Source organism: Ambystoma mexicanum, chromosome 3q (genome assembly GCF_040938575.1).
Source record: "Ambystoma mexicanum isolate Mex_15411 chromosome 3q, UKY_AmexF1_1, whole genome shotgun sequence".
Lineage (NCBI taxonomy): Eukaryota > Metazoa > Chordata > Amphibia > Caudata > Ambystomatidae > Ambystoma > Ambystoma mexicanum.
Window position 1 is genome coordinate 1216416550 of NC_090926.1, and position 26338 is coordinate 1216442887.

The 26338-nt window shown below is 46.0% G+C and overlaps 1 protein-coding gene and 1 long non-coding RNA gene across 6 annotated transcripts in view; one reads left to right on the forward strand and one right to left on the reverse strand.

Moving 5' to 3' along the window:
- LOC138447765 (intercellular adhesion molecule 1-like) overlaps nt 1-26338 on the forward strand; it is a 218496-nt gene that overhangs the window by 78025 nt on the left and 114133 nt on the right. The window contains exon 1 of one of the 5 annotated variants that reach the window (XM_069604098.1): nt 24701-24788. The exons of the other annotated variants lie outside the window; for them this stretch is intronic. Coding sequence (XP_069460199.1) covers nt 24734-24788 — 55 coding nt within the window. The 5' untranslated portion in view covers nt 24701-24733. Of the gene's footprint in view, nt 1-24700; nt 24789-26338 lie in introns of those variants that run through there. 5 annotated transcript variants of the gene reach the window in all.
- LOC138447767 (uncharacterized) lies at nt 563-24942 on the reverse strand. The gene is made up of 2 exons (XR_011259941.1): nt 24860-24942; nt 563-8629 (listed from the first exon to the last, which is right to left on the reverse strand). It is a non-coding gene; the product is annotated as an uncharacterized lncRNA (long non-coding RNA).

Sequence of the window (26338 nt, forward strand, 5' to 3'; positions counted from 1 at the left end):
ATCCGAATGTCATAAGGCCTAGTAGGATCGTTTTTGTTTTGTACTCCTGTTCCCCCACCCTCTTGTCTTGTTGCGCCTCAAAACACATTGTTTATAGGCGCATTATAAATAACCAATAAATACATTTAAAAAACCCATCTTTTCAAAAGGCCAACGCCATTATTATACCAAAGCCTTGGGTCCTTGCTACTGTTTAGTGCGGTCTCTCTCAGGACAATCCCAATATTTGATTTTTGCAGAGGTAACCAACTGAACATTCAAATAAAATTCGAGGAACCTCCGCTGGGCTTGCAATGATATGCTGACAACCCCCAATTCGTGTCTTAATACATCCCCTGGAGCTCTACTGGGGAGGCCAGTAATCCTTCGTAGACCGGAATTCAACAATATGTCCAAACATCTGCCTTTTGCTGCCCCCCAAATCTCAGTACCATAGAGGATAGCAGTGTTTATCTTAGACCCAAGTACTAGGTGTGCTCTAGCATCTTGAAGCATCTCATGTGCTAGATGGAATTTTCAATAATGATCTTGGACCCAAATACCCGGACAGACTCAAAGAATATGGCAAAGTACTACTTTATTATTCGCATAAAATAAAGTAGGGTAATCTGGTGAATAACAGGCAGTAATCCACAAACTCACAACCAAATGTGATTATACAAAGGTTTTATACCTCAATGTGCTTCATTTATGGAGTCATCCTATGTGGCAAACTAAAAACCTATTGAAGGGAGGGATTGGTTAGGGAAACATATGCATCTATAGTATACATAAGTGTTAATAGCTTCATTGGCTGCCCCTTAACTGGCGGGCACGCCTCGTACTACCTCTAAATATGTATAACACTGATTATAGCAGAAACAAATGGCATGTTTCTCTGATTGGTTGGCATGCTTTCCCAACCTTCGACTTGTGGCTCGTTAGCAGCACATAAGCAAAATGAAACTCAGGTGCTGCAAGCAACAGCAGACTGCTTCCCACTTTCCCAATTAGTCCATCGCCTCCCATCGGTCAGGCCCTAAACCAAGGCTTATCCTTTATAATTTACCTTAAAGCCTGGTCTCTGTTTTGGGACATTCAAGGGAGTGTAGGCACACTATTATCTTCTTTGGGCTTAATGAGTAGCGCTTGTTTTCAACTTCTGACGTGTGAGGAGACCACAAATTTATCCATCTCGACCTTCTATTTACTGCTATTTGATTCAATTGTGCTGGGTGTCATTACACTTCTTGGTATCTGAAGACTTGCTCACTCCATCTTAAATAGGTATTCCGCATCTTTAATTGCAGATGTTTTCTCCTTTGCCTAATCTAAGAGGAAAATGTTTTACGTACATGGCTTATCCTTTTGGCTCCCCCTGTGCCTTGCAATTATTCCTTGAAATAGCATCCTTGATCCCAAGCCAATAGACTCCTCTTTATCCCTCACACAGAGCTGTTTTTCCAACATATTCTGACTATGCAGCCCTGGTCTGTCCCTGAGGTAGCTTGAATGATTTCAAAACGAGTCTGACATCCTTCTTTCCATTATGGGTGCTCTAGCCATGTTATGCTTTCTTCTGCAGCAGGTTTCTATGTCTCTCATCTACTTTGCGTTCTGCATATATGCATTTATTAATCAGCAGGTTACTTTATCTTCTTTGCATATACAATTTCTTCATTTTTGTTCACAAGTTTCTCTTGTTGCTTCAGTTACATCTTTACTGTTTGAGTATTTGCTTATCATTTCAGTGAGTCTCAGTATCTCTCCTCTATGATGCCACTTTGCTACATTCCCCCCTCTGGTTGAGTCCTTGACCAGTACATCTTCTTCAATCTTCTTCATCCTCTCTTCAAATCTAGGTTTCTTCAGGATCTATATTTATATCACCTCCCCTCAGGTCACCTGCATTGTTTATATGCTCATCCACACTCTAGGTCATGTGACAGCATCCTCCAGTTGTTCGACAGAATACCCAACGTCCTACATATTTCTTATGAACCTTAGGGTAGTAGAACTTTATCCATGGGTGTGCCAGCAAACTCTTCTTTATGTTCTCACGGGTGGTGTCCTTGGTCTGTGGTGTATGATCTCCAGTCACATCAATCATTATCTTCACCCCAATAGTTTTCTTGGCAGTTTTGTGCCATTGTCCGAAAATTATCCTTATGAGACAGAATCCTAGCAATACCAACACTAGTATTACTCCAAGTAATTTGAAGTTATTTGCTAGCCAGGTTGGAATCTACAAAAACAGAGATGAAAACCTGTCATCTCCTGCTGTCTCATCAGCTTCATCCCCCATCTTCGTATGCAGGGTCGTCAGCATAGTTATTGTTTCTGTAAGGGCTCCATTTTCACCATCATGGGAAGTTATGAATGTACAGCAAGAAGGCCCATGTTTGGTGCACACGCCCCCTTCCATTGCTGTAATTAAGTCCAGGATTTACCTGTTCTTGAGGGTCATAAGCCTAATTGCCCTCAGTTCTTCTTGGATTGCATTAAATCCTGTTATTGTTGCATTGATAGTTTGCAGCAGCTCCCATCTGGTAATCTGCAGCCACTTGGCATTACTGCAGTTTGAAGTCCTGGTATAAATATAGCTGGTATTATCATTGTGGTCTTAATGTATAATGTATACTCACCTGGAAGATCGTTATAGGCTTCTATTGACTTTGATGAAAAATTGTTCTTCCTTTTCAATCGGTGAAGGTTGAGCGACCTCTTCCTTGTATTGTATAGATATTTATAGAGCTCAGACAAAGATCGAAAAGGCATCCGGTCGATAGTGGGCAAGACTTGAGGATAGGTCCAACGCAGGTCTAAAACATATGATATTTTAAGATTTTCTGAAAAGGAAGATATCCGGAAATGTTGCGGAGGTCAAGTGGCAGGGCATTCCAGAGTATAGGGGCTAGCACTGTGAAAGATCTTCCTCCAGCCCTGGCACGGCAGATTCGGGGGATACATAAAAGGGATTGATTAGCAGAGTGAAAAGGCCTACTAGCATTACAGGGCTTGAGCCTAGACCGTAAGAATTCTGCACCAGCATTGTGAATGGCTCGATGTACGATACATCCGATTTTAAAATGGACTCGGCTCCTTACAGGGAGCCAGTGCAGTTGGTGAGGTTAGACCAGAGAATCAGAGAATGTGATAGACTGGGGGCTCCCATGGCAAGACGAGCAGCTGCATTCTGAAGAGTTTGCAAACATTGTAGTAGAGCCTCAGGTTGGCCAAGATAGATGTCGTTGCAGTAGTCTATGGAACCCATAATGGATGCAGAGACAATCTTGGTCCTAAATTCAAACAGCAGGAAAGGTAAGACTTTTTCAAAACTTTCAGTTTGGTGTTACCCGATTGGCAAACTGCAGAGATTTGGGCCTCTCTATAGCCAGTGGCCATTCATTTAGTCCCTAAACTCTTCACTATCAGAGTGGGCTCAGGGCAGTGGCCTAGAGAGGTCGGCCAATAGTCGCAGGTCCATGACCATCCTATGCTGTTTGAGCCAACCAAGAGGACCTCTGTTTTGTCTCCATTATGTTTAAGCCAATTTTTGCCCACCCACCCTCCGACCGCAAGTATGCAGTCTTTCAATTTAGAGGGAGGGTCAGAGGACAGGACATTGAGGCGGAAAAACAATCAGTGTGTCATCAGCATATGAGTAAAAATGTACCCCCTAGCAAGTGATCAAATTAGCTAGAGCTGGCATATATAAATTGAATAGAAGGGGAGACAGGGCATACCCCTGAGGGAGCCCGCACTTCAATGCTGAAGGAAAGATGTGAAGGAGGAAGAGAGACTGTTTGAGCCCGGTTTGACAGAAAAGAGGTACACCAATGGGGAATGCCCAATGTCGACGAATTTGGAGTGATACATTAGATCGTTGTTTAGACACTGGGAAGGGGAGAGAGAAATGAAGCAAATAGTGGTCCTACCATAACATGGGCAGGGGAGCAAAAGTGTGGAGCCCATTAAACACGGAGAAGATTAGGTTCAACTGGTTCAGTCCGGTATGGGTGGGACTGTGATTTTTCAGAGTAAAGGTGCAGTCAGCCAAAGTCTCTTAGCTTGCTTAGGACACAAGTCTCTTAGCTTGCTGATCACTAGGGCTTTGTTAGGGTGCAAGTTAAAGTCGCCCAAGATGACTAGTTTGGAGTGACTGAATCCTGTCTAGCAGCAGTTCACACAGCAGTTTATGGGTCAGGGCAATAATAGAGCAACTTAGCAAGCTCTTAAACATTATCGCAACTCCTCCCCCGGCTTTGGGGGCAGACCGATCAAGTTGAAGAATATTATATATTGAGGGGGGGGGCATTTGTACTATGTCTGGGCCAGAGGTTGCAGTGAACCAGGTTTCAGTCATGCATAAGACATGGAGCTGAAATTCTTCTAAGATTGAATAAATGTCATCTCGTTAAGCAACAGCTGATCTGATGTTAATTAAATTGCCTTTCAAAAACTCTGTAGCAGACTTGGTTTGTACCGGCTTATCCCGGGCTAGGGTAACAGTGAAACCCCTGGGACAACAAAGATTCAGTGGGGCTAGGCCTTCAGGTTATTGTGTGAGTAGATGTTCTAAATTACCGGTATGAGTGAGGGCCCAAGGCCCGGAGCAGTCCTGGACGAACACAGACAGGTTTACCTTAAATGCACCATTGGCGTTCTGCAGGCGTACCCGATGCGCCCATCTGCTGCACATGCGTTCTCTCCGGCACATTTATGCCATGAGGGAGGAGCAATTGGGCATGCATGAACGCGCAATATCAATGGAGAAAGAAGACACTCTCGCTTCAGGAGTGCGAGTAACTAGTAGAGTGAAAACGGCCTCCAATTGGCATAATTCAAAATGATGATTTCATTAAAACACAGACAAGGTACTTCTAAAAACAATATTATAAAATAGTTATTTTTAGCATTAAAAACAAGTGGCTCTGGTGTTCATTTATTTTTGGAAATTCGTCAACATGGAGGTCACTTTTAGGAATCACTAATGCAGGAACGTGTCTGACCACAAGGGATCATACTCCTCAATTTTCAGGCAGCTGTCTATAAGCTCTTGATCCTGTACGGAAGGCATGGTATCAAACAGTAATACAGACACAAGTGATCACAGTTCAAGGGTGTTTATTGAACTGCAATTGGGTTTGAAAAACACCTATCTAAATCTAAAGATGGGAGCAAGCTACGGCCATCAAATAAAAATAATGCAGTCCTTGTGGTGTCCAGTCAAAATAAAAGGGCCTCTACTAATAAACCTATTGCTAATCCTTCTAAATACAAATAGTGTGGGAAACAAAGTTATGTAAAAGAAAAGTGTTCAAGAAATGATATGTCAGGATATTCAACCCGTTGGCTTCCGTTTCCCACATTTTTCGCACTGGAAAAGGCAGCACACTCGAGCTTAGCACAGTCTCTGGCTTCTCTAGCACAAGGGGTATCGTTCAAAACTTTAACATCATGGCCTTCTGTGCCAAAGTCTCTTTTTTCAAAGGGCCTGATGAAATATGACAAACAACAAAAGTTCCTTTCTCCTTAGGGTTTCACACAGTTGATTTCTATTCACCTCGGGTACCACTCGGCCAGGCTCAGACCCACCTTCTTTCGATTTCCCATTTACAAATTCTTGATTTATTTTCTGTTCAACCCAGGTCCCCCTATGCCAGGCTCAGACTCACTTCAACACAAAACTTTCTCGGGTGATTTTCGCTTCACCCCGGATCCCCCTGCGTCAGACTCAGACCCACTTCAACACAAAGCTTTCAATAGATCTCCCTCTGCTGGGCTCGGACCGACTTTGCCACAAGTGTTCTGTACTGTATCAACATCGAAGACTTTCGATTGTGCGCATGGTTTTGCATGACCTGTCGCAGGACCACTTCGATTCACAATTCACTACAACTCCTTCCCTGTTCAGCTGGATACCTTACCGGCACCTTTGACTGAGCACCCACATGGTGCCTGACCACTCTGTCAAAGTTATTGTGTCTTCATTTCACAGTTCAATCACTCGTCAGTAGTTCAACTTTACTTGCGTCTTTTATCACACGTGTTTCAAACAATGTTCATTCCAGCGTTCTCCATACAATGTTGCCACTTGCAACCTTGGCTTCAACACAGACCAGTCTTGTGTCGGTCTCCCCAACTCACCGACTGTGTTGATTTTACTGATGATGCTTTGTGCTGGAGCCAAGGACAGTACTACAGAGGTTGGTATTTCTGCCTGCCTTGATTCATGATGCGGGAGGGCCCCGGGTATCTCCGAGACCCAATTCAGAATTCTTCCGCTTGTTTTCCTGGTCTCATACGCTTTCCAATCTCGAGGGCTAATGAAAGCGATGGTTCTGTATCAAAAAGGTCAAGGCAACTTCCCTCCTTGTCATCCCCTTCAGTTTCGCCGTCTTTTTGTTAAACTGTTGTTTCCTTGTGTGTTTTGCTTCGCTCAGAGTGTGCTCTAGTGCTCCGCTTTTTATCCATGATGGGAAACTTAATGGAAATCAGGTGTGTGATGGTCAGTAATTGCCCGACCTTGCCTGACCATTGTATTGGGACACGTCAGGTATACATCTCGGGTGTTAGTCTATTTTCTCTCATAGTGGGCTGTCTGTGAGAAAGTGTTTGTGTTGTAAAGGGGATGGGGTGGAGTTCTTAAATATCCTACTAGGTAGGATAGGGTAAATGTGTTAAAGAAGGGAATACTGCGTCTCACTATCCAGTGCCCCACTCCCACTCCCCGAAGACCCCTTACCCAGGTGATCCTGCTGCACTGGTCCACCCCCAGGAACTGGATCCAAAAGCAACGTCCGTGTCCTGGCCACCTGGATGACAGTTCTCCGGGGACTAGTGGGTGAGACACCTTCAGGTTTCTCACAATCCACAGGCTCAATAATCAGTCTATCAGCACAACAGTTTCTCTATTAATTCCTGGCATTTCGAGCCCCTGTTTGCATCCTTTATTTTCTCCAACAGGGACCAGGCCTTCATTCTTGAAGCATGTGGTTGCATATGTTAGTGGTATTATAGATATGGGTCCTGCTTCTTTGTCAACCCATGTTAGTAGCTTATTAGAGTACTTGGCCCATGACTCTAAACACATGCCATTCACTATTTGTACTATGCTTACTGGATCCTTCTTCAATAAGAGTGCGGGTCAAGATAACATTTCTTCTTCCCATCCTGTGTTGGTAGCCACTTGTCCATACACCAGTAGCTGATGTCTCTCCGAGCATCCTGGTACTCCTGATCTTTCCACTATGTGTAAACACCCTTCCTCTTCATTTCGACAGCCTTTATTCGTTCTCCGATCTGGGGTGGATACATACGTTTTTTGCTTGTCCAAACCATCCCGTTTTTCATTTTTATTGTTTTCATATAAGTATCTTCATATGAAATTATTATCCTTGATCACCATCGTAGGGTTACCCATTTTCCTTCGAATTGTCCTCTGGTTGTGCACGCTGCCAGATGACTAAGACACTTTGCATCATGTGCAGGCATCTCTTTTGTGATAAATATTCTAACTGCGTTCATGGCATAAGGGATGAGAGAACACACATAGCAGCTATCATCTGACATTCTTTCTCCCATCTCCTTCATGTGCTGGTACCATAGGTTATAAGTGAGCTGAATTATCAAGATATGCATTTATGCCTTCATGTTCTTCTCCAAAATCTCTATTAAGTCAAGCAATTTGTTTAGTAAAATTAGGGAAAATCCTGCTTGTACTTTTGTTATGGATTATAAAGGATGTTTCATTGTTCCCCACAGTAGCTGCATTTTTAATCATTATGTATCTGAATGCCATGATTATACGGAAGAAAAGAAAATTCTTAAGACAAAATGAAACCACAATTACCATTCCTGAAAAACGTACCGACTTTCTCGTTGGTAGTGAGTCTCTCATAATCTGGATCCTTCGCATTTTATTTAATTCAATATGTAATTGTGTTGTCTTCTGTGACCCACGCTTTTACATCAAGAACTGCAAAATGATTGCCACAATAATTCTCAAAATAATGTCATTGTTTTTAGGTTTACTACAAAATGTTACAATGTCCACCTGTCTTATCAGAGCTGGGTAAGATTGTAATGTGTAGGTAAAAACAGCATACAACAATGTGTGTAATGTTATTATGATGGGTAGCATAGAAGATTCAATGTATTCCTTGTCATATGGCTATGGTGCTTTAACGCATTGTTCCTTTAATTTATCTAAAAAAAGTTCCAGGATAACTGGAAGTCCATTCATATCCAATTCCATTAAAGAAATGTCAATCTTTATTTCAAGGGTGTTTTATTGTTCCATAAACTTCTTTTCTTTGCTCTTGGTTGCTGATCTAGTCTGCATGCGCTGAACTTCTTCTCATGCTTCACTCTAAGTAGATGCAGGAGGGGTTGATGTTTCTCCCTTGTACGGTTCAATGTTGCGCAGATGCAGCTAGGCCCGTTTTCCTTGTAGTTTAACAGTTGTGAGGGTTACTAGTTCCACCTCATAGGGTTAATCAAATCAGGGCTTATTCCAGGTGCAAGCAAATTTGCAGACCAGTACCTAGTCCCCTGTATATAAGATTGGCTGTTTCAATAAGCAGTCTAGATCAGTTGGCTGCCTTTCCTCTTCAGTCCTCTTGACCCCACCCTTTTGATTCTTGATCTGTTGAGACATGAAGGAAACACTTGCAGTCATTGTTGCTAAGTAATCATGCATATCATCACCTAATGTCTTCGCTACACTGTGGGCATCAGTTTCTACATTAGTTAGAGGAGCGAAGGGTTTTCTCATTCGGTGTCCAGTCACCAACTCATGAGGAGTTAGGTGGTAATCTGAACCTGGCTGATTTGGCAGTGCATATAGCACAAGGGGCAAACAGTGTAACCACCCCTTCTCCAATGTTATTTTAATCTTCGCTGTCCTCTCTTTAAACAGTCCATTTAATCTCTCACAAAACTCATTCGCCTGCAGGTGATAGGCAGAAGAGAACTTATGTTTAATTTATAATAAAATAGTTACTTGGTCAAAGAATTCATACACAAAATGTGGTCCGTTATCAGACCACAGACCTTTGCACATACCCCATCTTGGGAACACCTCATGCACAAGGAACTTGGTGGCACATGTGGCATCGGGGTGTTTACATGGACCTGCATTGATCCATCTATAAAAAGGGCATACCACAACCAGCATATACATGTAACTGTTCCATGTCTGCAGCATATGCACATATTCTATGTGTAGAGGCTGAAATGGGCCAATGGGTTTAGGAATTGCTCCTCTCACTGTTCGTAAAGTGTGCTCTGCAGTACATTTAGGGCACACCATGCTATTTCCAATAAACTGTGCCACATGTTGTAACAAATTTGGTGAAAGCCAATCTTCTGCAATTGTAGTAGCAAGACTCTGTCGAGTTGAATGTGCGGGTAGGGAAGCTGCTCCAGCGCCACCCGCAATAATGCTAGAGGCATAACTAGCTTTCCAGTGCTATCCTGCCTCCAAATGGCCTCAGTAGGGGATAAAGAACACGCCCGCTTTCTCCATAAATCTTGCTTCTCCTGTGAGGCTCCACCATATATTTTCAATAAGTGAAAAATAGACAGCATGTTAAAGCCCTCCTTTACCAACATGCATCGTCCTGTCACTTTCTTAACACTTCTTCAGAAATGTTTTGGAAATATTCTGCCTTTTTGGCTTCTACGTCTGGGCCTCATTTCCCCGAGAAATTTACGTATGCTCTTTTAATAGGTGCTGTGTATTTTATGGCTGTAATAGTTAATGGGAGTCTAAATGCCTCAATAAGGTTATCCAATAGGGCTGCATGTTACACTGGAGTGCCGACTGCGCAGAGGAAGCCCCTCCTTTTCCAGCGTGACAAACCTGCTTGCACAGTTGACATCACATAGGCGGACTCAGAGTACACTGTCACTTTCTCATCCTCATATCTTTGGAGTGCAGCGATAAGCGCCTCTAATTCTGCAGCCTGTGCTGAGCAATGTGAAGGCAACCCCGTACTGTGTCTACTTCAAATTTACCCTATCGATTCTGCTATACTACTGCTGACCCAGTCTGCCTTTTATCAGTAGTTTGATCCCTTTATGAAGAACCATCAATAAAAAGAACTCCCCCTCTTCTCCGAGAGCATTTTCTCTGACACAGGGAATGTCATCATAAAATTCAGTATACGTTGTGCAATCATGTACATAATCATCCCCCCTTATTGGTTCTGCTATGAATGTTGCTGGATTCAATATTCTGCATCTAACAATTTTGATCGCAGGTTTCGAGATAATTACCTCATACCCTGATGCTCTTTGTGTGGTCAATGTACTTTTGGGTTTCTCTAGAATGGCAAACAATGTGTGCTCAAGGAATAACGTTACTGAACACCCCATTGCAAGGGCAATGCCCTTTCATAACTAGATCTGCAATCCCACTGTAATGTCAATGGTTTATGTCCATGCCCTAATGTCCTTTTTTGTGTGAGAACTGCTGTCATGACTTCTCCGTTTGAATGACAAAATAAGTAGAATTCTTCATGATAGTCTGGAATTCCTAGCACCGGGGCTGTAATAATTTTTCTTTTAATTCCGCAAATCCTTCAGTCATTTCATCTGTCCATGTTATCTCACTTTTGTCTACCTGTGCCTCTTTATGTCCTTTTAAAAGTGGTCACGCATAGGTGCTATAATCAAAATCCAGGCCCTACAATAGTTACATAGGCCTAAAAACGGTTGCATCTCCCTCACTGTCTTAGGTTCTGAAGTCTTCACAATTGCGTTTACTCTTTCAGGTGTCACTTTTATCCCCTCTTGACAATTCAGCTGTCCTATTTACAGGACCTCTTCCTGTCAATATTGTAACTTTTCTTTGTCCACTTTGTATCCTTGTCCTGAACCTTTCCTCTGTCTCACTGCACACCAATATTTCATCTAGGAACTGTATTATTGCGCTCTCAAGCTGTACATTGCCCAGGTTCATCTGAAGGACCCTGTTAAAGATCGATGGGGACTCACAGTACTCCTGGGGCACACAAGTATGTTTCAGTCAAGTATTTCTTTACAAAAAGGAAGTCAAATCTTGTGAGTCCTCATGTAGTGGAATCGAAAAGAACAAGTTTTTCAAATTTATAACTGTGAAATATTTAGCCTTAAATGGAATATTACATATTATTGTGGTGGTATTTGGAACTAAAGGAAACTCTGCTTCAACAATATTGTTTAGGGGGCCAAGATCATGAATGAATCTCCATGGCCCCCCAGTAGATTTCTTCACTAGGTACAGAGCCGTGTTACATGGGGACTCAAATGGCACCAATATTCCTTGCTTCATTAAAATGGAAATGGTGTCGAATATACCTTCATCCGCTTCTCAGGACATGGGATATTGTTTTGCTCGTGGAAAAATTGCTCCTGGTTTAAACTTGATTTTAACTGCTCCTACTCCTTTCAATAACCCACGTCATATGGACTGGTAGTCCATAAAATATTTGTCACATTTTCCAAATCTTCCTGGAAAAATGACAGTTTCCTTTTTACCATCAACTTTCTCTGCAGTATTTCCATACTCTTCGCTTTAATCCAATGCGTGAGACTTATAAAAAATACTAATTCATCATCTGAATAATCATCCCTAAAAAAGCTCTTTGTCTGTCAAGTCTGTCAATCTATATCCTTCACCGAGGGCTATCACCTCTCTCCAACCTCTACCCTCATCATCTGTTCCATGGACAACCAATGTTTCCTCTCTGATCACTGCTGCTTCTAACTCTAAAGGGATAACCAGTCCTTCTTTTCTTGTAACAATCGGCAATAGTGCACGATAGTCAATTGTATTTCTGGCCATGGCTTTGCTTCCATCCCTACCTGTTTCTTAATCTGTCTTTGCACTGACTCGGGCAGCTCTTGACATAAAATGTGGTAAAATAATGTCACCATTTTGTCCCACGTTTCCCTCTTCTCGAGATGCCATCTCTTTTGAATATCTTGAATACAAGCAACAGGGTTTTCATCCTCACCCATCTTCCTAATCATGATCACACCCATATCTGATGTATCGGGATATTGTACTCTGAGCGCTCGCTATACATCTGCTCTGCAATTATTAAATGTCACTCCATCGTGTGTCATGTTTTGTGCAGTTACACCCGCTTATATTCTGCTCACTTCCAAATGTCGTCAGCCCTTTCCCCTAGGATGGCTGCTAGCAAACCTTTTATGTCACCTATAGCTAACGTCATTCCTGATGTCATTCTTTCCAACTCATAAATCTATTTTTCTGCACCTGAAGTCAAACTAGGTCCTTTACATTTCAAATTATCCTTGTTCATTTGTGGCCATGGAATATATTGCGGTTATCCTCCCCCTTTATCGAATAATTTGAATTGTGAAAACCCTGATCATAATTATACCCACCTACACTTCGTGTCTTCCAGGTGGGGCTAGTCTAACCCATTTGGCTCCATCCTGGTAGTGACCTTAATCTGCTTACATAAGGCAGGTATACATCCCCTGCACTGTGCAACCGTGCATGTGGTCGCTCAGTGTATGGTGTTGGTTCTGGTGTTTTTTCTTTAGGGTCCTCTAAGTCTATCCATTTTACCCCTTTCTCTGCACTCAAATCTTTCAAGAAACTGCCTGCGCCCTCACAACACGCTTTCTCGTTTTCTTCCCTTTCTTCATCTGACATCCTTATGCCCCAGTTTGTGTGACTTTCACCTCTTTCCACATCAAGATCTAGTCTACTTAAAGACAGTACTCTATGCGCATCTTTTAATGTGTCACCTGACCCGTCTCCTGTTTCCCTCGATAAAGATCCTTCTAGATCCTCTTGGGTTTTATTCCCATTTTTATCTCTCATTTGCCTATATAAATTCCCAATCCTCTTCCCTATGTTTTCTGCTTCATGCTCGTCAGCCCATGTCTGTATTCTCGGAATCCCTTGCAGCTCCCTGCGGGGCTGTAATGACCTTCTCTCTTACGCAAAACGTTCTTGTACTTCGATCAGCACTATGCTTCTATGAAATAAATAATCTATTTTATCATCCTTTAGTTCCCTACTTCTGTTCATCTCAGCTTTCCTTCTACTGATCTCTCTTTTCTCTTCTTCCTCTTGCTTTTTTTTCAACCTGCGTACTTGCATTCTCTGTATTTCTATCTATTCTCGCTTCTTCTCTTCTAGTCCTTTTCTTTCCTTGCCTCATACCTTCTTCGTCCTTCCTTTAGCTTCCTCTCTTTTTCCTTCTCTTCTTTGTATGCTCTCTTGTGTTCTTTCTTTATTTTTCCGCTCTTTTCTTTCTTCCTGTTCTTGAACCCAAACAATGCCCTTATCATCCAGATTTAGTAATATCTGTCCTCCCATCCATTCATTCTGTACTATTGTTACTGCTTTAGCCCTATCTTTTACTTACCTTTGTCTCCTTGCTTCTTCCTCCATATCCATCTGTCTGTCCTTTCTCTCATCACGCTGTTTACTTTCATTGTGTGTCGATACATATTTGTGTTAGCTACTTTTACGCTCTTCGCATTATCCTCACTGTTATAAGCGGGGTGGCTTGTATGTCGAATTTACATACCGAGCCGCTGCTTTTGATTCCTTTAAAGGATAAAATCCTTGTTTCTCACTATCTGTGCTCTTTTTTTCAGAAGGAGAAAGAGGAGTTTTATCAGGAGTGCAAAGAGGAGCGGAAGGTGTTACATCCTCCCCTTGATGCTGATTAAGCATCCACTCCTCCTCAGTCAGATCTTCTTTCTCAATTTGGTACATCTTCCATAATTCTAAAACAGCCAATAATTTCTGTAACTTCTTCCCCTTGTATGTAGCATGTGAATATGTTGGCATATGTCACAATACTGTTTTTGACAACAAACTCTCTTGAGGTCACAGCATGAGTGTTTTATTAGTCGTGCTTCTGGCCCACTCAGAGTGATACTGTCTTATCTTGGGTGTGTATCCCGGCAGTGTCCTGGAAAGGTGTAGAAGAGGAGTGCCCCCATGATGACAAATCAATCTTGACTGTCAATACATACCAGATCTTTTATTCTCTTATTTATTTTATCAAGTATACCACACTGATTCATTTAAGACAGCACCATCAATCGCCGCCTAAAAAAACAATGTTTTAACTACTTTAACAATCTATGCAATGGTGTTTTTTTTGTTCCTTCGTTTACACTATCAATTTTAACTGTTTTTTTTATTATTGGTGTTTTAAGAGTCTCTTCCTCTTTATTTATTTATTAGTCTCCTTTGATTTTTACCCTCCTGATTGACGTAAATCTCTTGATTTAAAAATCTTATTATCTCCTTAATTTTTTACTATCTTTTTATATCTCCTAATCTAGACCCAATGCAAGTTTTATACTGACATATTTATAACACAAGACACCAGAGTATCTAACATTTGCAGAGGATTTAGCCAGATTATCTAACATTTGCACTGGACTTAATGATTGAGCAATGCATTTAGCACCAGACACCAGATTATATAACATTTGCACTGGATTTAATAACTGACCATTCATTTTGCACCAGGGGCCAGATTTACATTTACACAGGATTTAATAATTGAGGAAATGCATTTAGCACAAGGCGCCAGATGATCTTACATTGGCACTGGATTTAATGATTAAAAAATCCATTTAGCACCAGGGGCCAGATTTTGTAACATTTTCACTGGATTTAATAATTGAGATATTCATTTAGAACCAGGTGATATGATATGATAGGTTATTCATAATGCTCTTAATACCCAGAGGTTTCTAAGCACGGACCCTTGGATCGAACCTGCGTTGCTCCGTGTCGTTTGACTTCCAAGGTGAGCCCGTTGCCCCTTCGCTATCCTCCAGAGATTTATCTAACATTTGCACTGGATTATCTAACATTTTAATCCAGATTATCCAGATTATCTAACATTTTCCCTGGATTTAATAATTGATCCATTCATTTAGCACCAGGTGCCAGATTATCTAACATTTGCACATGGTTTAATAATTGTGAAAATGCATTTACCACAAGGGGCCAGATTAATTTACATTTGCACTGGATTTAATGATTGAGCAATGCATTTAACACTAGGAGCCAGATTATCTAACATTTGCACAGGATTTAATAATTGAGAAAATGCTAGTACAAGGGGCCAGATTATTTTACATTTGCACTGGATTTAATGATTGAGCAATTCATTTAGAACAAGGGGCAGATTATCTAACATTTACACATCATTTGACAATTGAGCAAATACATTTAGTACCAATCATCAGATTCTCTAACATGTGCACAACAGTTAATAATTGAGCAGATGCATTCAGCACCAGGGGCCAGATTATAGAACGTTGCACAAGATTTAATAATTTAACAATTAATTTAACACCAGCAGCCAGATTATCTAACATTTGCGCTGGATTGAATAATTGAGCAATTCATTTAGCACCAGGTGCCAGATTATCTAACAATTGCACTGGATTAAATAATTGAGCAAATGCATTTAGTACCAGAAGCCAGGTTATCTAACATGGGCACAGGACTTCATAATGGAGAAAATTAATTTTGTGCCAGGGACCAGATTATTTTACATGTGCACTGAATCTAATAATTGAGCAATTAATTTAGCACATGGGGCCAGATTATCCAACATGTGCACAGTATTTCATAATTGAGAAAATGCATTTAGCACCAGGTGCCAGATTATCTAACATTTGCACATGATTTAATCATTGAGAAAATGCATTTAGCACCAGGGGCCAGATCATCTAACATTTGCACAGTATTTCATGATTGAGAAAATGCATTTAGTGCCAGGGGGCAGATTATTTTACATTTGCACTGAATTCAATATTTGAGCAATTAATTTAGCACCAGGTGGCAGATTATCTAACATTTTCACAGTATTTCATAATTGAGCAATTGATTTAGCGCAAGGGGCCATATTATCCAACATTTGCACATGATTTAATAATTGAGGAAAAGCATTTAGCACCAGGTGCCAAATAATCTAACATTCGCACTGCATGTAATGATTGAGCAATTAATTCAGCGCCAGCGTCCAGATTAGCCAATATTTGCACAGGATTTCATAATTGAGAAAATGCATTTAGTGCCAGGGGCCAGATTATTTTACATTTGCACTGAATTTAATAATTGAGCAATTCATTTAGCACCAGGTGCCAGATTATCCAACATTTGCACATGATTTAATGATTGAGCTATTCATTTAGCACCAGGGACAGGTTATCTAACATTTGCACTGGATGTAATGATTGAGAAAATGCATTTAGCACCAGGAGCCAGATTATCGGACATTTGTACTGCATTTAATGATCAGGCAATTCTTTCAGTGCCAGTGTCGAGATTATCTAACATTTCCACAGGATTTCATAATTGAGAAAATGCGTTTAGTGCCAGGGGCCAGATTATTTTACATTTGCACTGAATTTAATAATTGAGCAATTAATTTAGCACAAGGTGCCAGATCATCTAACATTTGCATATTATTTAATCATTGAGAAAATGCATTTAGCACCAGGGGCCAGATTATCTAACATTTGCACATGATTTAATAATTGAGAAAATGCATTTTGCACCAGGGGCCAGATTATCTAACATTTGCACTGGATTTAATATTTGAGCAAATGCATTTCTCCAGCATGGGGTCTGGCATGGATTCACATGCTCATGAATATTCCCCGTCGTCAGGCTGGGAATCCTCGGTAAAGAAAAAACCAGTATCAGTTTCGTTTCTGATCTGTCTTTCGTAGTAATATCCAATCACTGGTCTCTGCGTCATACTGACCACAGCTAATGACTGCCCTCTACCTAAGCACCGCCTCTGGCAGCCATCTTCAGATTTTTACCGCACGTTCATGTGTTGGGATCCTCGTGCTATTGCTCTTGAGCGTTAGTGCTATTTTTTCACGTTTTTTCTCAAAAACTTCGTTTTTTCGGTCAAAAGAGCCTCAAGCTCCACCGACTCTCCATCCGATCAACGGGGACCCGTGTCGGATTCGTCTGCGCCCCTCAAGGGTGAAGATTTCGTCGAGCTACGCTTCTTGGAGGACTCCAGAAGTTTCTCAGGCCCGGACATGGCCCAGGAGAAGGGATGCTCGACGCCCGGAAAGCTGTTCAGGGTCTGCCCTGGATGCCAGCTGCAGAACGTCTTTAAGGAGGACGAACACTCCTTTTGTCTCTACTGCCTACATGAGGACAAGACGCACGTGGAGAAGGACTGTGCGTTTTGCGGCAACATGTCGGAGCGGACCATGAAGGACCGCCATCAACGTCTCGCCAACTGGCTGGAAGGTAAGAGCCCGTCAGGCGAGAAGAAGAAGAAGAAATCCGAGCGGTCTTCTAAGACCTTTGAGGACGCCCCGGCGACGGGGGTCCAACACAAGGCAAAGCACCGCGAGTCCGCTGGCACCGGGAGCGCCGAACGGTCGGGCTCTACAGGCGCCAGGCAGGGCGCACCCTCCCCGGCACCATCAACCACGAGCCAACGTTCTGGGTCGGGTAAGAGGAAGGCCGAGCACCCGGCGAAGCTCCTGCAGAGGCCCCGGTCGAGCTCGAAGGCCCCATCGGAGGGGGAGCGAGGCAGTGTCCCCCCCCTCAAGGATAAGGCGGTGAGCGCACCTAAGGTGGTGAAGGCCTTAATCCATCCGACCAAGCCCTCTATCGAAACTGTCGCGGCGGCCCTGGCTCAGCCTGTGGGGGCTACACCAGTGGTGGCGACCTCGGGGCTCAGAGTCTCCCTGCCACCTCGGAGGGAGTCCTCTTTTGTGCCCATCGATAGGGCCCCCGTGAAATCCCCCGTGGGGAAGAAAAAGGGGGGGCAGGGCGTCGTCGTAGATTCGGCCTCAACCTCGGAGGAGGAGCTGGTCGAAGTCTTAAGCCACGGCCTCGGCGTGGAAGAAGACCGGCCCGTCGGGATGGATCCCGACGCAGGCGACGACGACATCATCGAGGGTACCGACGGGGCCCCTGATCGCCCGTCGGATTCCCCTCTGCCAGCGCCGCGAGACAGCTCGGCGGCCATTTTGTTGGCTATACAGTCCTTATGCTCAGAGATAAGGACGAGACTACCATTGCCGACGGAACCTCTCCCGTCGGGGGACCCAAAACCGGGACCTTCTGGTGTTCCCCCTACCAAGAAAAGAAGGATCCACCCTCCGCCTCCTTTTCAGCCGTCGCGCCCCTTCCAGCCCTCCTCCCCGTCCACCCGAGGGGATGATACGGGGACTGACACGGCAGCGACGGGTACGGACGATGAGGTATACGACGAGGATGTACCGTCGTCGCCTCCCACCAGGGCTTCTCCGCCCGACGAGATTGGATCGTTCCACTCCATGATCACCAGGGCATCCGAGCTTTTCCAACTCTGCCCTGAGGAGAAGAAGAAGGAAGGTTTCCTTTATCAGCGGCGCGAGGCCAAGAGGAAGACGGTCCTCTCAGTGCCTCTATTGGACGACATTTGGGATGAGGGCCTCACCCTCCTCAAGAACCCTTCCACGACGCCAGCTAGAAGGGACCGGTACGAGAAGAAGTACCGGGTCCCGGACACGGCCCCCCTGTGCCTCCGGGCGCAGCCTACCCCGGACTCCGTCGTCTCCGCGGCGGCCAGGAAAAAAGCGGGGGGGGTGCGGCCTCCACATCGACTTCCCCACCGGACGGCGAGGGAAAGAAATTGGATGCTATGGGACGCAGAGTCATCTCGTCTGCGGCGACGACGATTAAAGCGGCCAACGCCTTGGCTATCGTGGCCCGCTACGACAGGGAGCTCTGGTACAAACTGGCTCCCCTACTGGACTTCTTGCCGGACGACAAGAGGGCAGAGGCCCTGGAGATCCTGCAGGAAGGTGAGGTGGCTTCGGACCACGCCATTACCGTTGCGACGGACATCGCCGACACCGGGTTCCGCCAGTTGGGCAACGGCGTTTGCCTTAGGCGGCGTGGATGGCTCAAGGCTACGGACTTCCGTCAAGACGTTCAGACCAGAGTCCTGGACATGCCCTTCGATGGGAACAACCTGTTTGGGAAAACAGTAGACGATTCCCTTCAGGCCATTAAAGCGGACACCGAGACGGCCCGGGCCCTTGGAGTTCTGCAACAACGACGGACGCCCTTTCGGAGCAGCGGAGGCAAGGGCGCCTCCAAAAGTTCAGGCGGCGGTTTCTCCACCTACCGTCAAGCGGCCCGCTCGTCGGCTCAGGAGGCCTACAGAGGACGAGGCAAGTCTGGCGGACCCCGCCGTCGTCGCCAAGGAGGTCAAGGCGGCAAAGCCTCGTCGAAGCAGGATTGAACCGACCGTGGGGTCGGGCCCCCACCGAAGCACCCCGGTGGGAGGCCGGCTGGCGAGATTCGTCAGCGTGTGGGAGTCCATCTCCACCGACCGTTGGGTGCTGGACGCCTTGGCCCGGGGCCACGCGCTCGAATTTCAAAGAAGGTGTCCGCGCGTCCCCCCCGTGGCCAGGAAAGAGCTTCACGTCCCTCAACTTCTCCTGGAGGTAAAGGCGATGCTGAGGAAGGGCGCCATTGAACTCGTCCCAAAGAGACTTCGGGGCTCCGGAGTTTACTCGAGATACTTCCTCGTGAAGAAGAAGACGGGGGGATGGCGCCCCATCCTGGACCTGCGACGTCTGAACAAGTTCATCAAGGCGCAAAAGTTCCGGATGGTCACCCTCCAGCACGTCCTGGGTCAGCTGGAGGAAGGAGACTTCCTGTCGTCGTTGGATTTGGAGGATGCCTACTTCCATATTCCCATCCTAAAGGGGCACCGAAAATTCCTCAGGTTTGTGGTCCAAGGGCGTCACTACCAGTTCAAAGCCCTCCCCCTTCGGACTACGGTCGGCCCCCAGGGTATTCACCAAGTGCCTCGCACCGGTGGCGGCGCAGCTGCGCCGCGAGGGGATCCACGTCTACCCCTACCTGGACGACTGGCTCATCCGAGCCAAGTCGAGGGAGCTCGCCCTGGATCACACGGCAAGGACCGTCCGACTTCTCACGGACCTGGGATTCTCCGTGAACTACGCCAAGTCTCACCTGGTACCCGCGCAAAACGCACTGTTTCTGGGAGCGAAGCTCGACACAGTGTCTCTTCTGGCCTCCCCGTCGGAGGAAAGGACCAGGTCCATCCTGGGCAAGGTACAGCGGATGTTGGTTTCCGACGCGGCCAAGGTGAGGTCCATCAAGTCCCTCCTCGGAATGATGTCTTCCTGCATCTACCTCATTCCCATGTGCAGGCTCCGGATGCGCCCGTTGCAGGAGTTCCTGGACGCGCGCTGGATCCAAACGACGGGCAGCTTCGAGGAGAGGATCACACTCGACGAGAGTTTCCGCCGAGCGGTCCGGTGGTGGGGCAACCGCACGCATCTGACGGCGGGCATGGACTTCCAGACCCCAGATCACCAGGAGACAGTGACCACCGATGCCTCCCTGGAAGGGTGGGGAGCGCACACCGAAAATCTGCACGCGAGAGGCCTTTGGCTCCCGACGGAGAAGTCCCTCCATATCAACGTCCTGGAGCTCCGTGCAGTGTTCTGGGCCCTCAGGTCCTTCCTTCCGTCCCTCAAGGGCAAGGTGGTGAGGATCTTCACCGACAACACCACCACCATGTTTTACATCAGGAAACAGGGCGGAACCAGGTCCCCAGCGCTGTCCACGGAGGCGCAGGACCTGTGGCATTGGGCCGTCGCCCAAAGGATGTTTCTGGTGCCGTTTCATCTGGCAGGGATAAAAAACACCATCGCCGACTCACTCAGCAGGGAGCTGCGCTCGTGCCACGAGTGGGAACTACGGCAGGATCTAGTGGATCGCCTCTTCCGACGGTGGGGCACACCCCAGATCGACCTGTTCGCGACGGCGACGAACTCCAAGTGCCGGAGGTTCGCCAGCAGGTTTCCCCAGGCGAGGAGCATGGGCGATGCCTTCTCGTTTCCCTGGGAGGGCCTGTTCCTCTACGCGTTCCCTCCTTTGCCACTGCTAATCCGGCTCGTCAACCAGCTCAAGAGGTCACGGTGCAGGATGATCCTCGTCGCACCTGCGTGGCCGAGGCAGATATGGTTCCCGGACCTTCTGGACTTGTCAGCGTCCCCGCCAATCAAGCTGCCGGTGGATGCGGATCTTCTCTCCAGGGAAGGAGGCGCCATCCTCCACCACGACCCGAAATCGCTGAACTTGCAGGCCTGGCTCCTGCAGCGCTAGAGTTTGGAGGATACGACATACCGGCCGACTGCAGAGAGGTTCTTGCAAAGGCCAGGGCGTCCTCGACTCTTAAATGCTACGGACACAAATGGAAGAGGTTCTCTGTCTGGTGCCACGCACAGAAGATTAACCCTCTACGGATTACGGCTCCCCAGGTACTGCCGTACCTGCTGACGCTGGCCAAAGCTGGACTGGCACACGCGTCCATCAAGATTCATCTTGCTGCGATCTCCCGATACACCAGAACCACGGGCCGGACGTCCTTGTGGTCTCATCGTCTGGTGAAAGAGTTCATGAAGGGACTGTTCAGATCGTTCCCGCCGGTGAAGGCTCCGGCCCCGGCGTGGGAGCTCAACGTGGTGCTGACCAAGCTCATGGGACCTCCGTTCGAGCCTCTGCACTCGGCCCCGTTGAAGTTTCTGTCGTGGAAAGCAGCGTTTCTTGTGGCCATCACCTCCGCACGACGGGTGGGAGAGATCCAGGCCCTTTCATGCAAGGCCCCGTACTTGACTTTTCACGACACGAGGGTAGTGCTCAGGACGCACCCCTCCTTCATGCCCAAGGTACCGTCGGACTTCCATCTCAACGAACCCTTGGTGTTGCCTGTGTTCTTCCCGTCGCCTTCGTCGCCGGCTGAGAGGACTTTGCACTCGCTGGATGTGGCTAGAGCGCTGAAGTTCTACGTGGACCGCACGAAGTGTTTTCGGAAGACGTCACAACTCTTTGTGAACTTTGGACCTGTCAATCAGGGGAAGGCTCTCTCGAAGGCTTCCATTTCCAGATGGCTCTCCGGCTGTATCATGTACTGTCATCGGTTGGCAAACCGACCGCTGCCTGGCCGTCCGAGAGCCCATTCCACCAGAGCGATCGCAGCTACCACGGCGTTCCTTTCTGGTGTGCCCCTGCTGGACATATGCAGGGCTGCTACGTGGAGGTCGACGCACACCTTCACGAAATTCTACTGCGTCGATCGGGATTCCAGGGAGGAGTCCAGGGTCGGCCAAGCAGTGCTGCGCAACCTGTTCGCCTGAGATGAGCCTGGTGAGGAGGTAAGATGCTTAATGTTGAGTTGGATGTACTGCTTAATGTTGAGCCTTTGCCACCTCCCGTGGTTGTGCATGTGTGTACTGCTATGTATTCTTTATTCATGAGCATGTGAATCCATGCCAGACCCCATGCTGGAGAAGGAACAAGTTACTTACCTGTAACTGTTGTTCTCCAGCATGGGTCTGGCATGGATTCACATGCGAACCCTCCCGCCTACCCCTCTGCGGCTCTTCACTTGGTCATACTGCCACTTCACGTGCTTCCAAATCTGAAGATGGCTGCCAGAGGCGGTGCTTAGGTAGAGGGCAGTCATTGGCTGTGGTCAGTATGACGCAGAGACCAGTGATTGGATATTACTACGAAAGACAGATCAGAAACGAAACTGATACTGGTTTTTTCTTTACCGAGGATTCCCAGCCTGACGACGGGGAATATTCATGAGCATGTGAATCCATGCCAGACCCATGCTGGAGAACAACAGTTACAGGTAAGTAACTTGTTCCTTAGCACCAGGTGCCACATTATCTAACATTTTCATATTATTTCATAATTGAGAAAATGCATTTAGTGCCAGGGGCCAGATTATTTTACATTTGCACTGACTTGAATAATTGAGCAATTAAATTAGCACCAGGTGGCAGATTATCTAACATTTGCACAGTATTTCATAATTGAGCAAGTGATTTAGTGCAAGGGACCATATTATCCAACATTTGCACATGATTTAATAATTGAGGAAACACATTTAGCACCAGGTGCCAGATTATCTAACATTTGCACAGGATTTCATAATTGAGCTATTCATTTAGTACCAGGGACAGCTTATCTAACATTTGCATTGGATTTAATGATTGGGCAATTTTTTCAGCGCCAGTGCCCAGATTACATTTGCACAGGATTTGATAATTGAGAAAATGTGTTTAGTGTCAGGGGCCAGATTATCTAACAATTGCACTGGATTTAATAATTGAGCAATTAATTTACCACAAGGTGCCAGATAATCTAACATTTGCACGTGATTTAATAGTTGAGCAAATTAATTTATCAACAGGTGCCAAATAGTTCAGATTAGCCAACATTTGCACATGATTTCATAATTGAGAAAATGCGTTTAGTGCCAGGGGCCAGATTATCTAACAATTGCACTGAATTTAATAATTGAGCAATTCATTTAGCTCAAGGTGCCAGATGATCTAACATTTGCACATGATTTAATAATTGAGAAATGCATTCATCACCAGGGCCAGATTATCTAACATTTGCACTGGATTTAATGATTGAGCAATTAATTTAGCACCAGGGGCCAGATTATCAAAGAATCTATGCTCTGCGTTCTGCTCCCTCATTCCTTGGTGTCGAATTTCAAAGGGTCACTTTTTAGCAATTATCACACATTGCGCTGTTTGGGAGCACAGCGTGCCCGCAAGAGAGATGCAATTATCAAAGAGGCGCATGCACTGGGTTGATCATTGCTAATTTAGCACCTCTTTGTTATTGTTAAGGGCAATTGGCCTTCCTTGCAGCACGGGGATAGGTCCCTGTGAGCTGCATCTAGAAGAATGGGACAGAGCTGGTTTTACTTTATTAATATCTGTGAAGGCTAAGGAACATGGTGCTGGCAAGAAACAGGCAGGGGTCATGTGTGGGTCCTTAGAAAAGGAGGAGGATATACGTGTATTTGTGCACAGTAGGTGCCACGAGTGCCAATTTTGATGCAGTAAAGTGAGGTTCCTACCCCACTGAAGGAAGGGGCACAGGCATAAACAGGCCCGGCTGAAAATGTGTGTGTGTCCATTTCAACATGATGGTTGGGCGACCCCCCCCCTTTCTTAGAGCGTAAGACAGTCTGAGGCACCCATCTAGTGCCTACATTATAATGGAGATAGCGAAATACAGCCAAAGTATATAGCCACCGATTATCGTGAGACGGACATCCAACAAAGAACTGAAACATTAAAAGCCCACTGAAAAGCTGTAAATCCTTATCTGTCAGAAAGTGGCTGATGTGGAGGAACCAGTGTTAAATGGCAATGAGGTGATAACACTTCTGCATACCCTGAGGGAAGTGACAGCCGGAAGGGCTCCAGCAAACGCAGCTCGTAAGGCGAGTGCTGCAAAGAGCGCATTTAAAAGCCCAGAACTGAAGAAATCTAGAAAGAAATAGATTTCAGGTTTTTAGACTGCTGACTGGCATCATAGGGGCTGTAGCCGGGGCTCCCCTTGAGGCTCGAGCCACCTTTTAACTGAAAAGATTGAAATGCCATGACACCATTCCTGGGTGCAAGGGAAGCTTCCTACTTTGAATTTTCATAGTCTGGGTAAATAAAACGCAGAGAGTTTTTCAATTAAGCAATAAGTCTCGAGCCACAAGACTTGGATACTAGGAGCATTCTTTTTCTGTTCCGAAACGCTGCAGTGTTTCAGAACAGAAAAGAAAAAAGAAAAAAAAAAGGCCAAAAAAATGGCAGAGCAAAGAAAGGGAACGGAGTCCGTTTTCCCTTTCCATGGCGGCCATCGGGAGGGGACTCAATGGGGACAGAAGTGTTCCCAGTGCGTTCGCTCCCGCTAAAGGATAAAAAAGAAGGTAGGTTGGGTTGGGAGGGTGGGAAGGGGATTGTTTGTATGGGAGGGGGGAGGAAGAAAGAAAACACTTACCTGAATCCCCAGCGGGGGAGGATGGCAGCCTCCAGCAGTGTTGAGGCTCGGAGCCGGGATGGCCTTGTTTCGAGCCTCCTCATTGGCTGAGGGACTGCCACACCCTCCGTGACCCCCCTCCCCGCCAGAGGGATTCTACGTGGGGTATGGACCAGGCGAGAGCCAATCACGTTGCATCTAACAATGGGATTGTCTCTCGCCGGGTACTAATGTAATTACAGGACCTCACACAGCGGTTCCCACACAGAGGTCCAGGGGAATAAGTGATGCAGATACGTGCAGTGCATGGAATGTAATTGTTAAACACAGCAACTTCTGCATCTACATGAATGTAGTGAGATCTGGCATGGTGCTTCATATGTAGTTACTGGTTTCATCAGCCTCTGCCACACCTCTAGAGCGGAAGTACTTCTGCCCACAAGCAATCGGGACATGCAATGGCTGCGTGATTCCAAACAGCAGTGCAACATGCTCTAAAGATTCTGAGGGTGAATTTACCTGTTGGGTGAGGGCGTAGAATGTTGCTAGGCCGGTGTGTTGACCCCGGTGAGAGAGCTCTGTACCAGTAAGAGGTACATACTGTTAATAATCAGCAACATTATCCTTTTGCAAGCCTATATTCTGTCTCTGAGCACCCAGTGAATGCACTTAATCTGGATACCCCCACCCACCCACTACCTCCTCTGCGCCCCTCCCCATTAACCGCAGTAAGCTCACCTCCTACCCACAACACACGACGGTATCACGTCCCTGTATAATGTTTAGAGTGGCGTGCAGAAAACCTTTGAGGGATGGGGTTAAATATAGAAATTCTTTGTCCTTTTTCACTGATCAAAAATGACAACGTTAGATGTTACATATGAGTCTGTGTTGACATTTTGAGCAAGGTCGGGGCAGACAGCGATTAGTACTGCATTCACACCCTGGTATAATGCATTGTGGTGTAGATGGGACCTGCAGTTTCAACGCACAACTTGCTGATGGTGGCAGTCTCAGCGCACTGATAAATCCTGCTTCCGCGGCCCTTCACCCCACCTCAGCCTGACAATCGCACTCCGGGCTCCTAGTGAGGGTGACTTGAGACAGACCTCTTTATGGGTGGGCAAACGGGGCATGTTCCCCAGTCCCCCATCCTTCCAATCCAGGGGCTGGGGGGATACATTCTGGCCAATTTGAGGGCGGGGGAGTCTGGTACCCACCCTGGAGGGGCAAGCTGGCTAGGCAGAAAGCTGGCTAGGCAGAAAACATTGCTTATTAAAAAAGAAAAACCACTTTTTTAAATGTTCAAATGCACATTTGAAACGTGCACATATATACAAAGTATTTTTGTAGAGTGGGAAGGCGGACCTGGAAAGAAGATGCGGCCATTCGAAGCATGCCCTACAGGCACACATTATAGAAGAAAAAAAGTCAAGTCACACTGCCACTGTGCTCCCACTTCCTGCCCACAGCCCCAACACTCGAGATGGCAATGCAAGA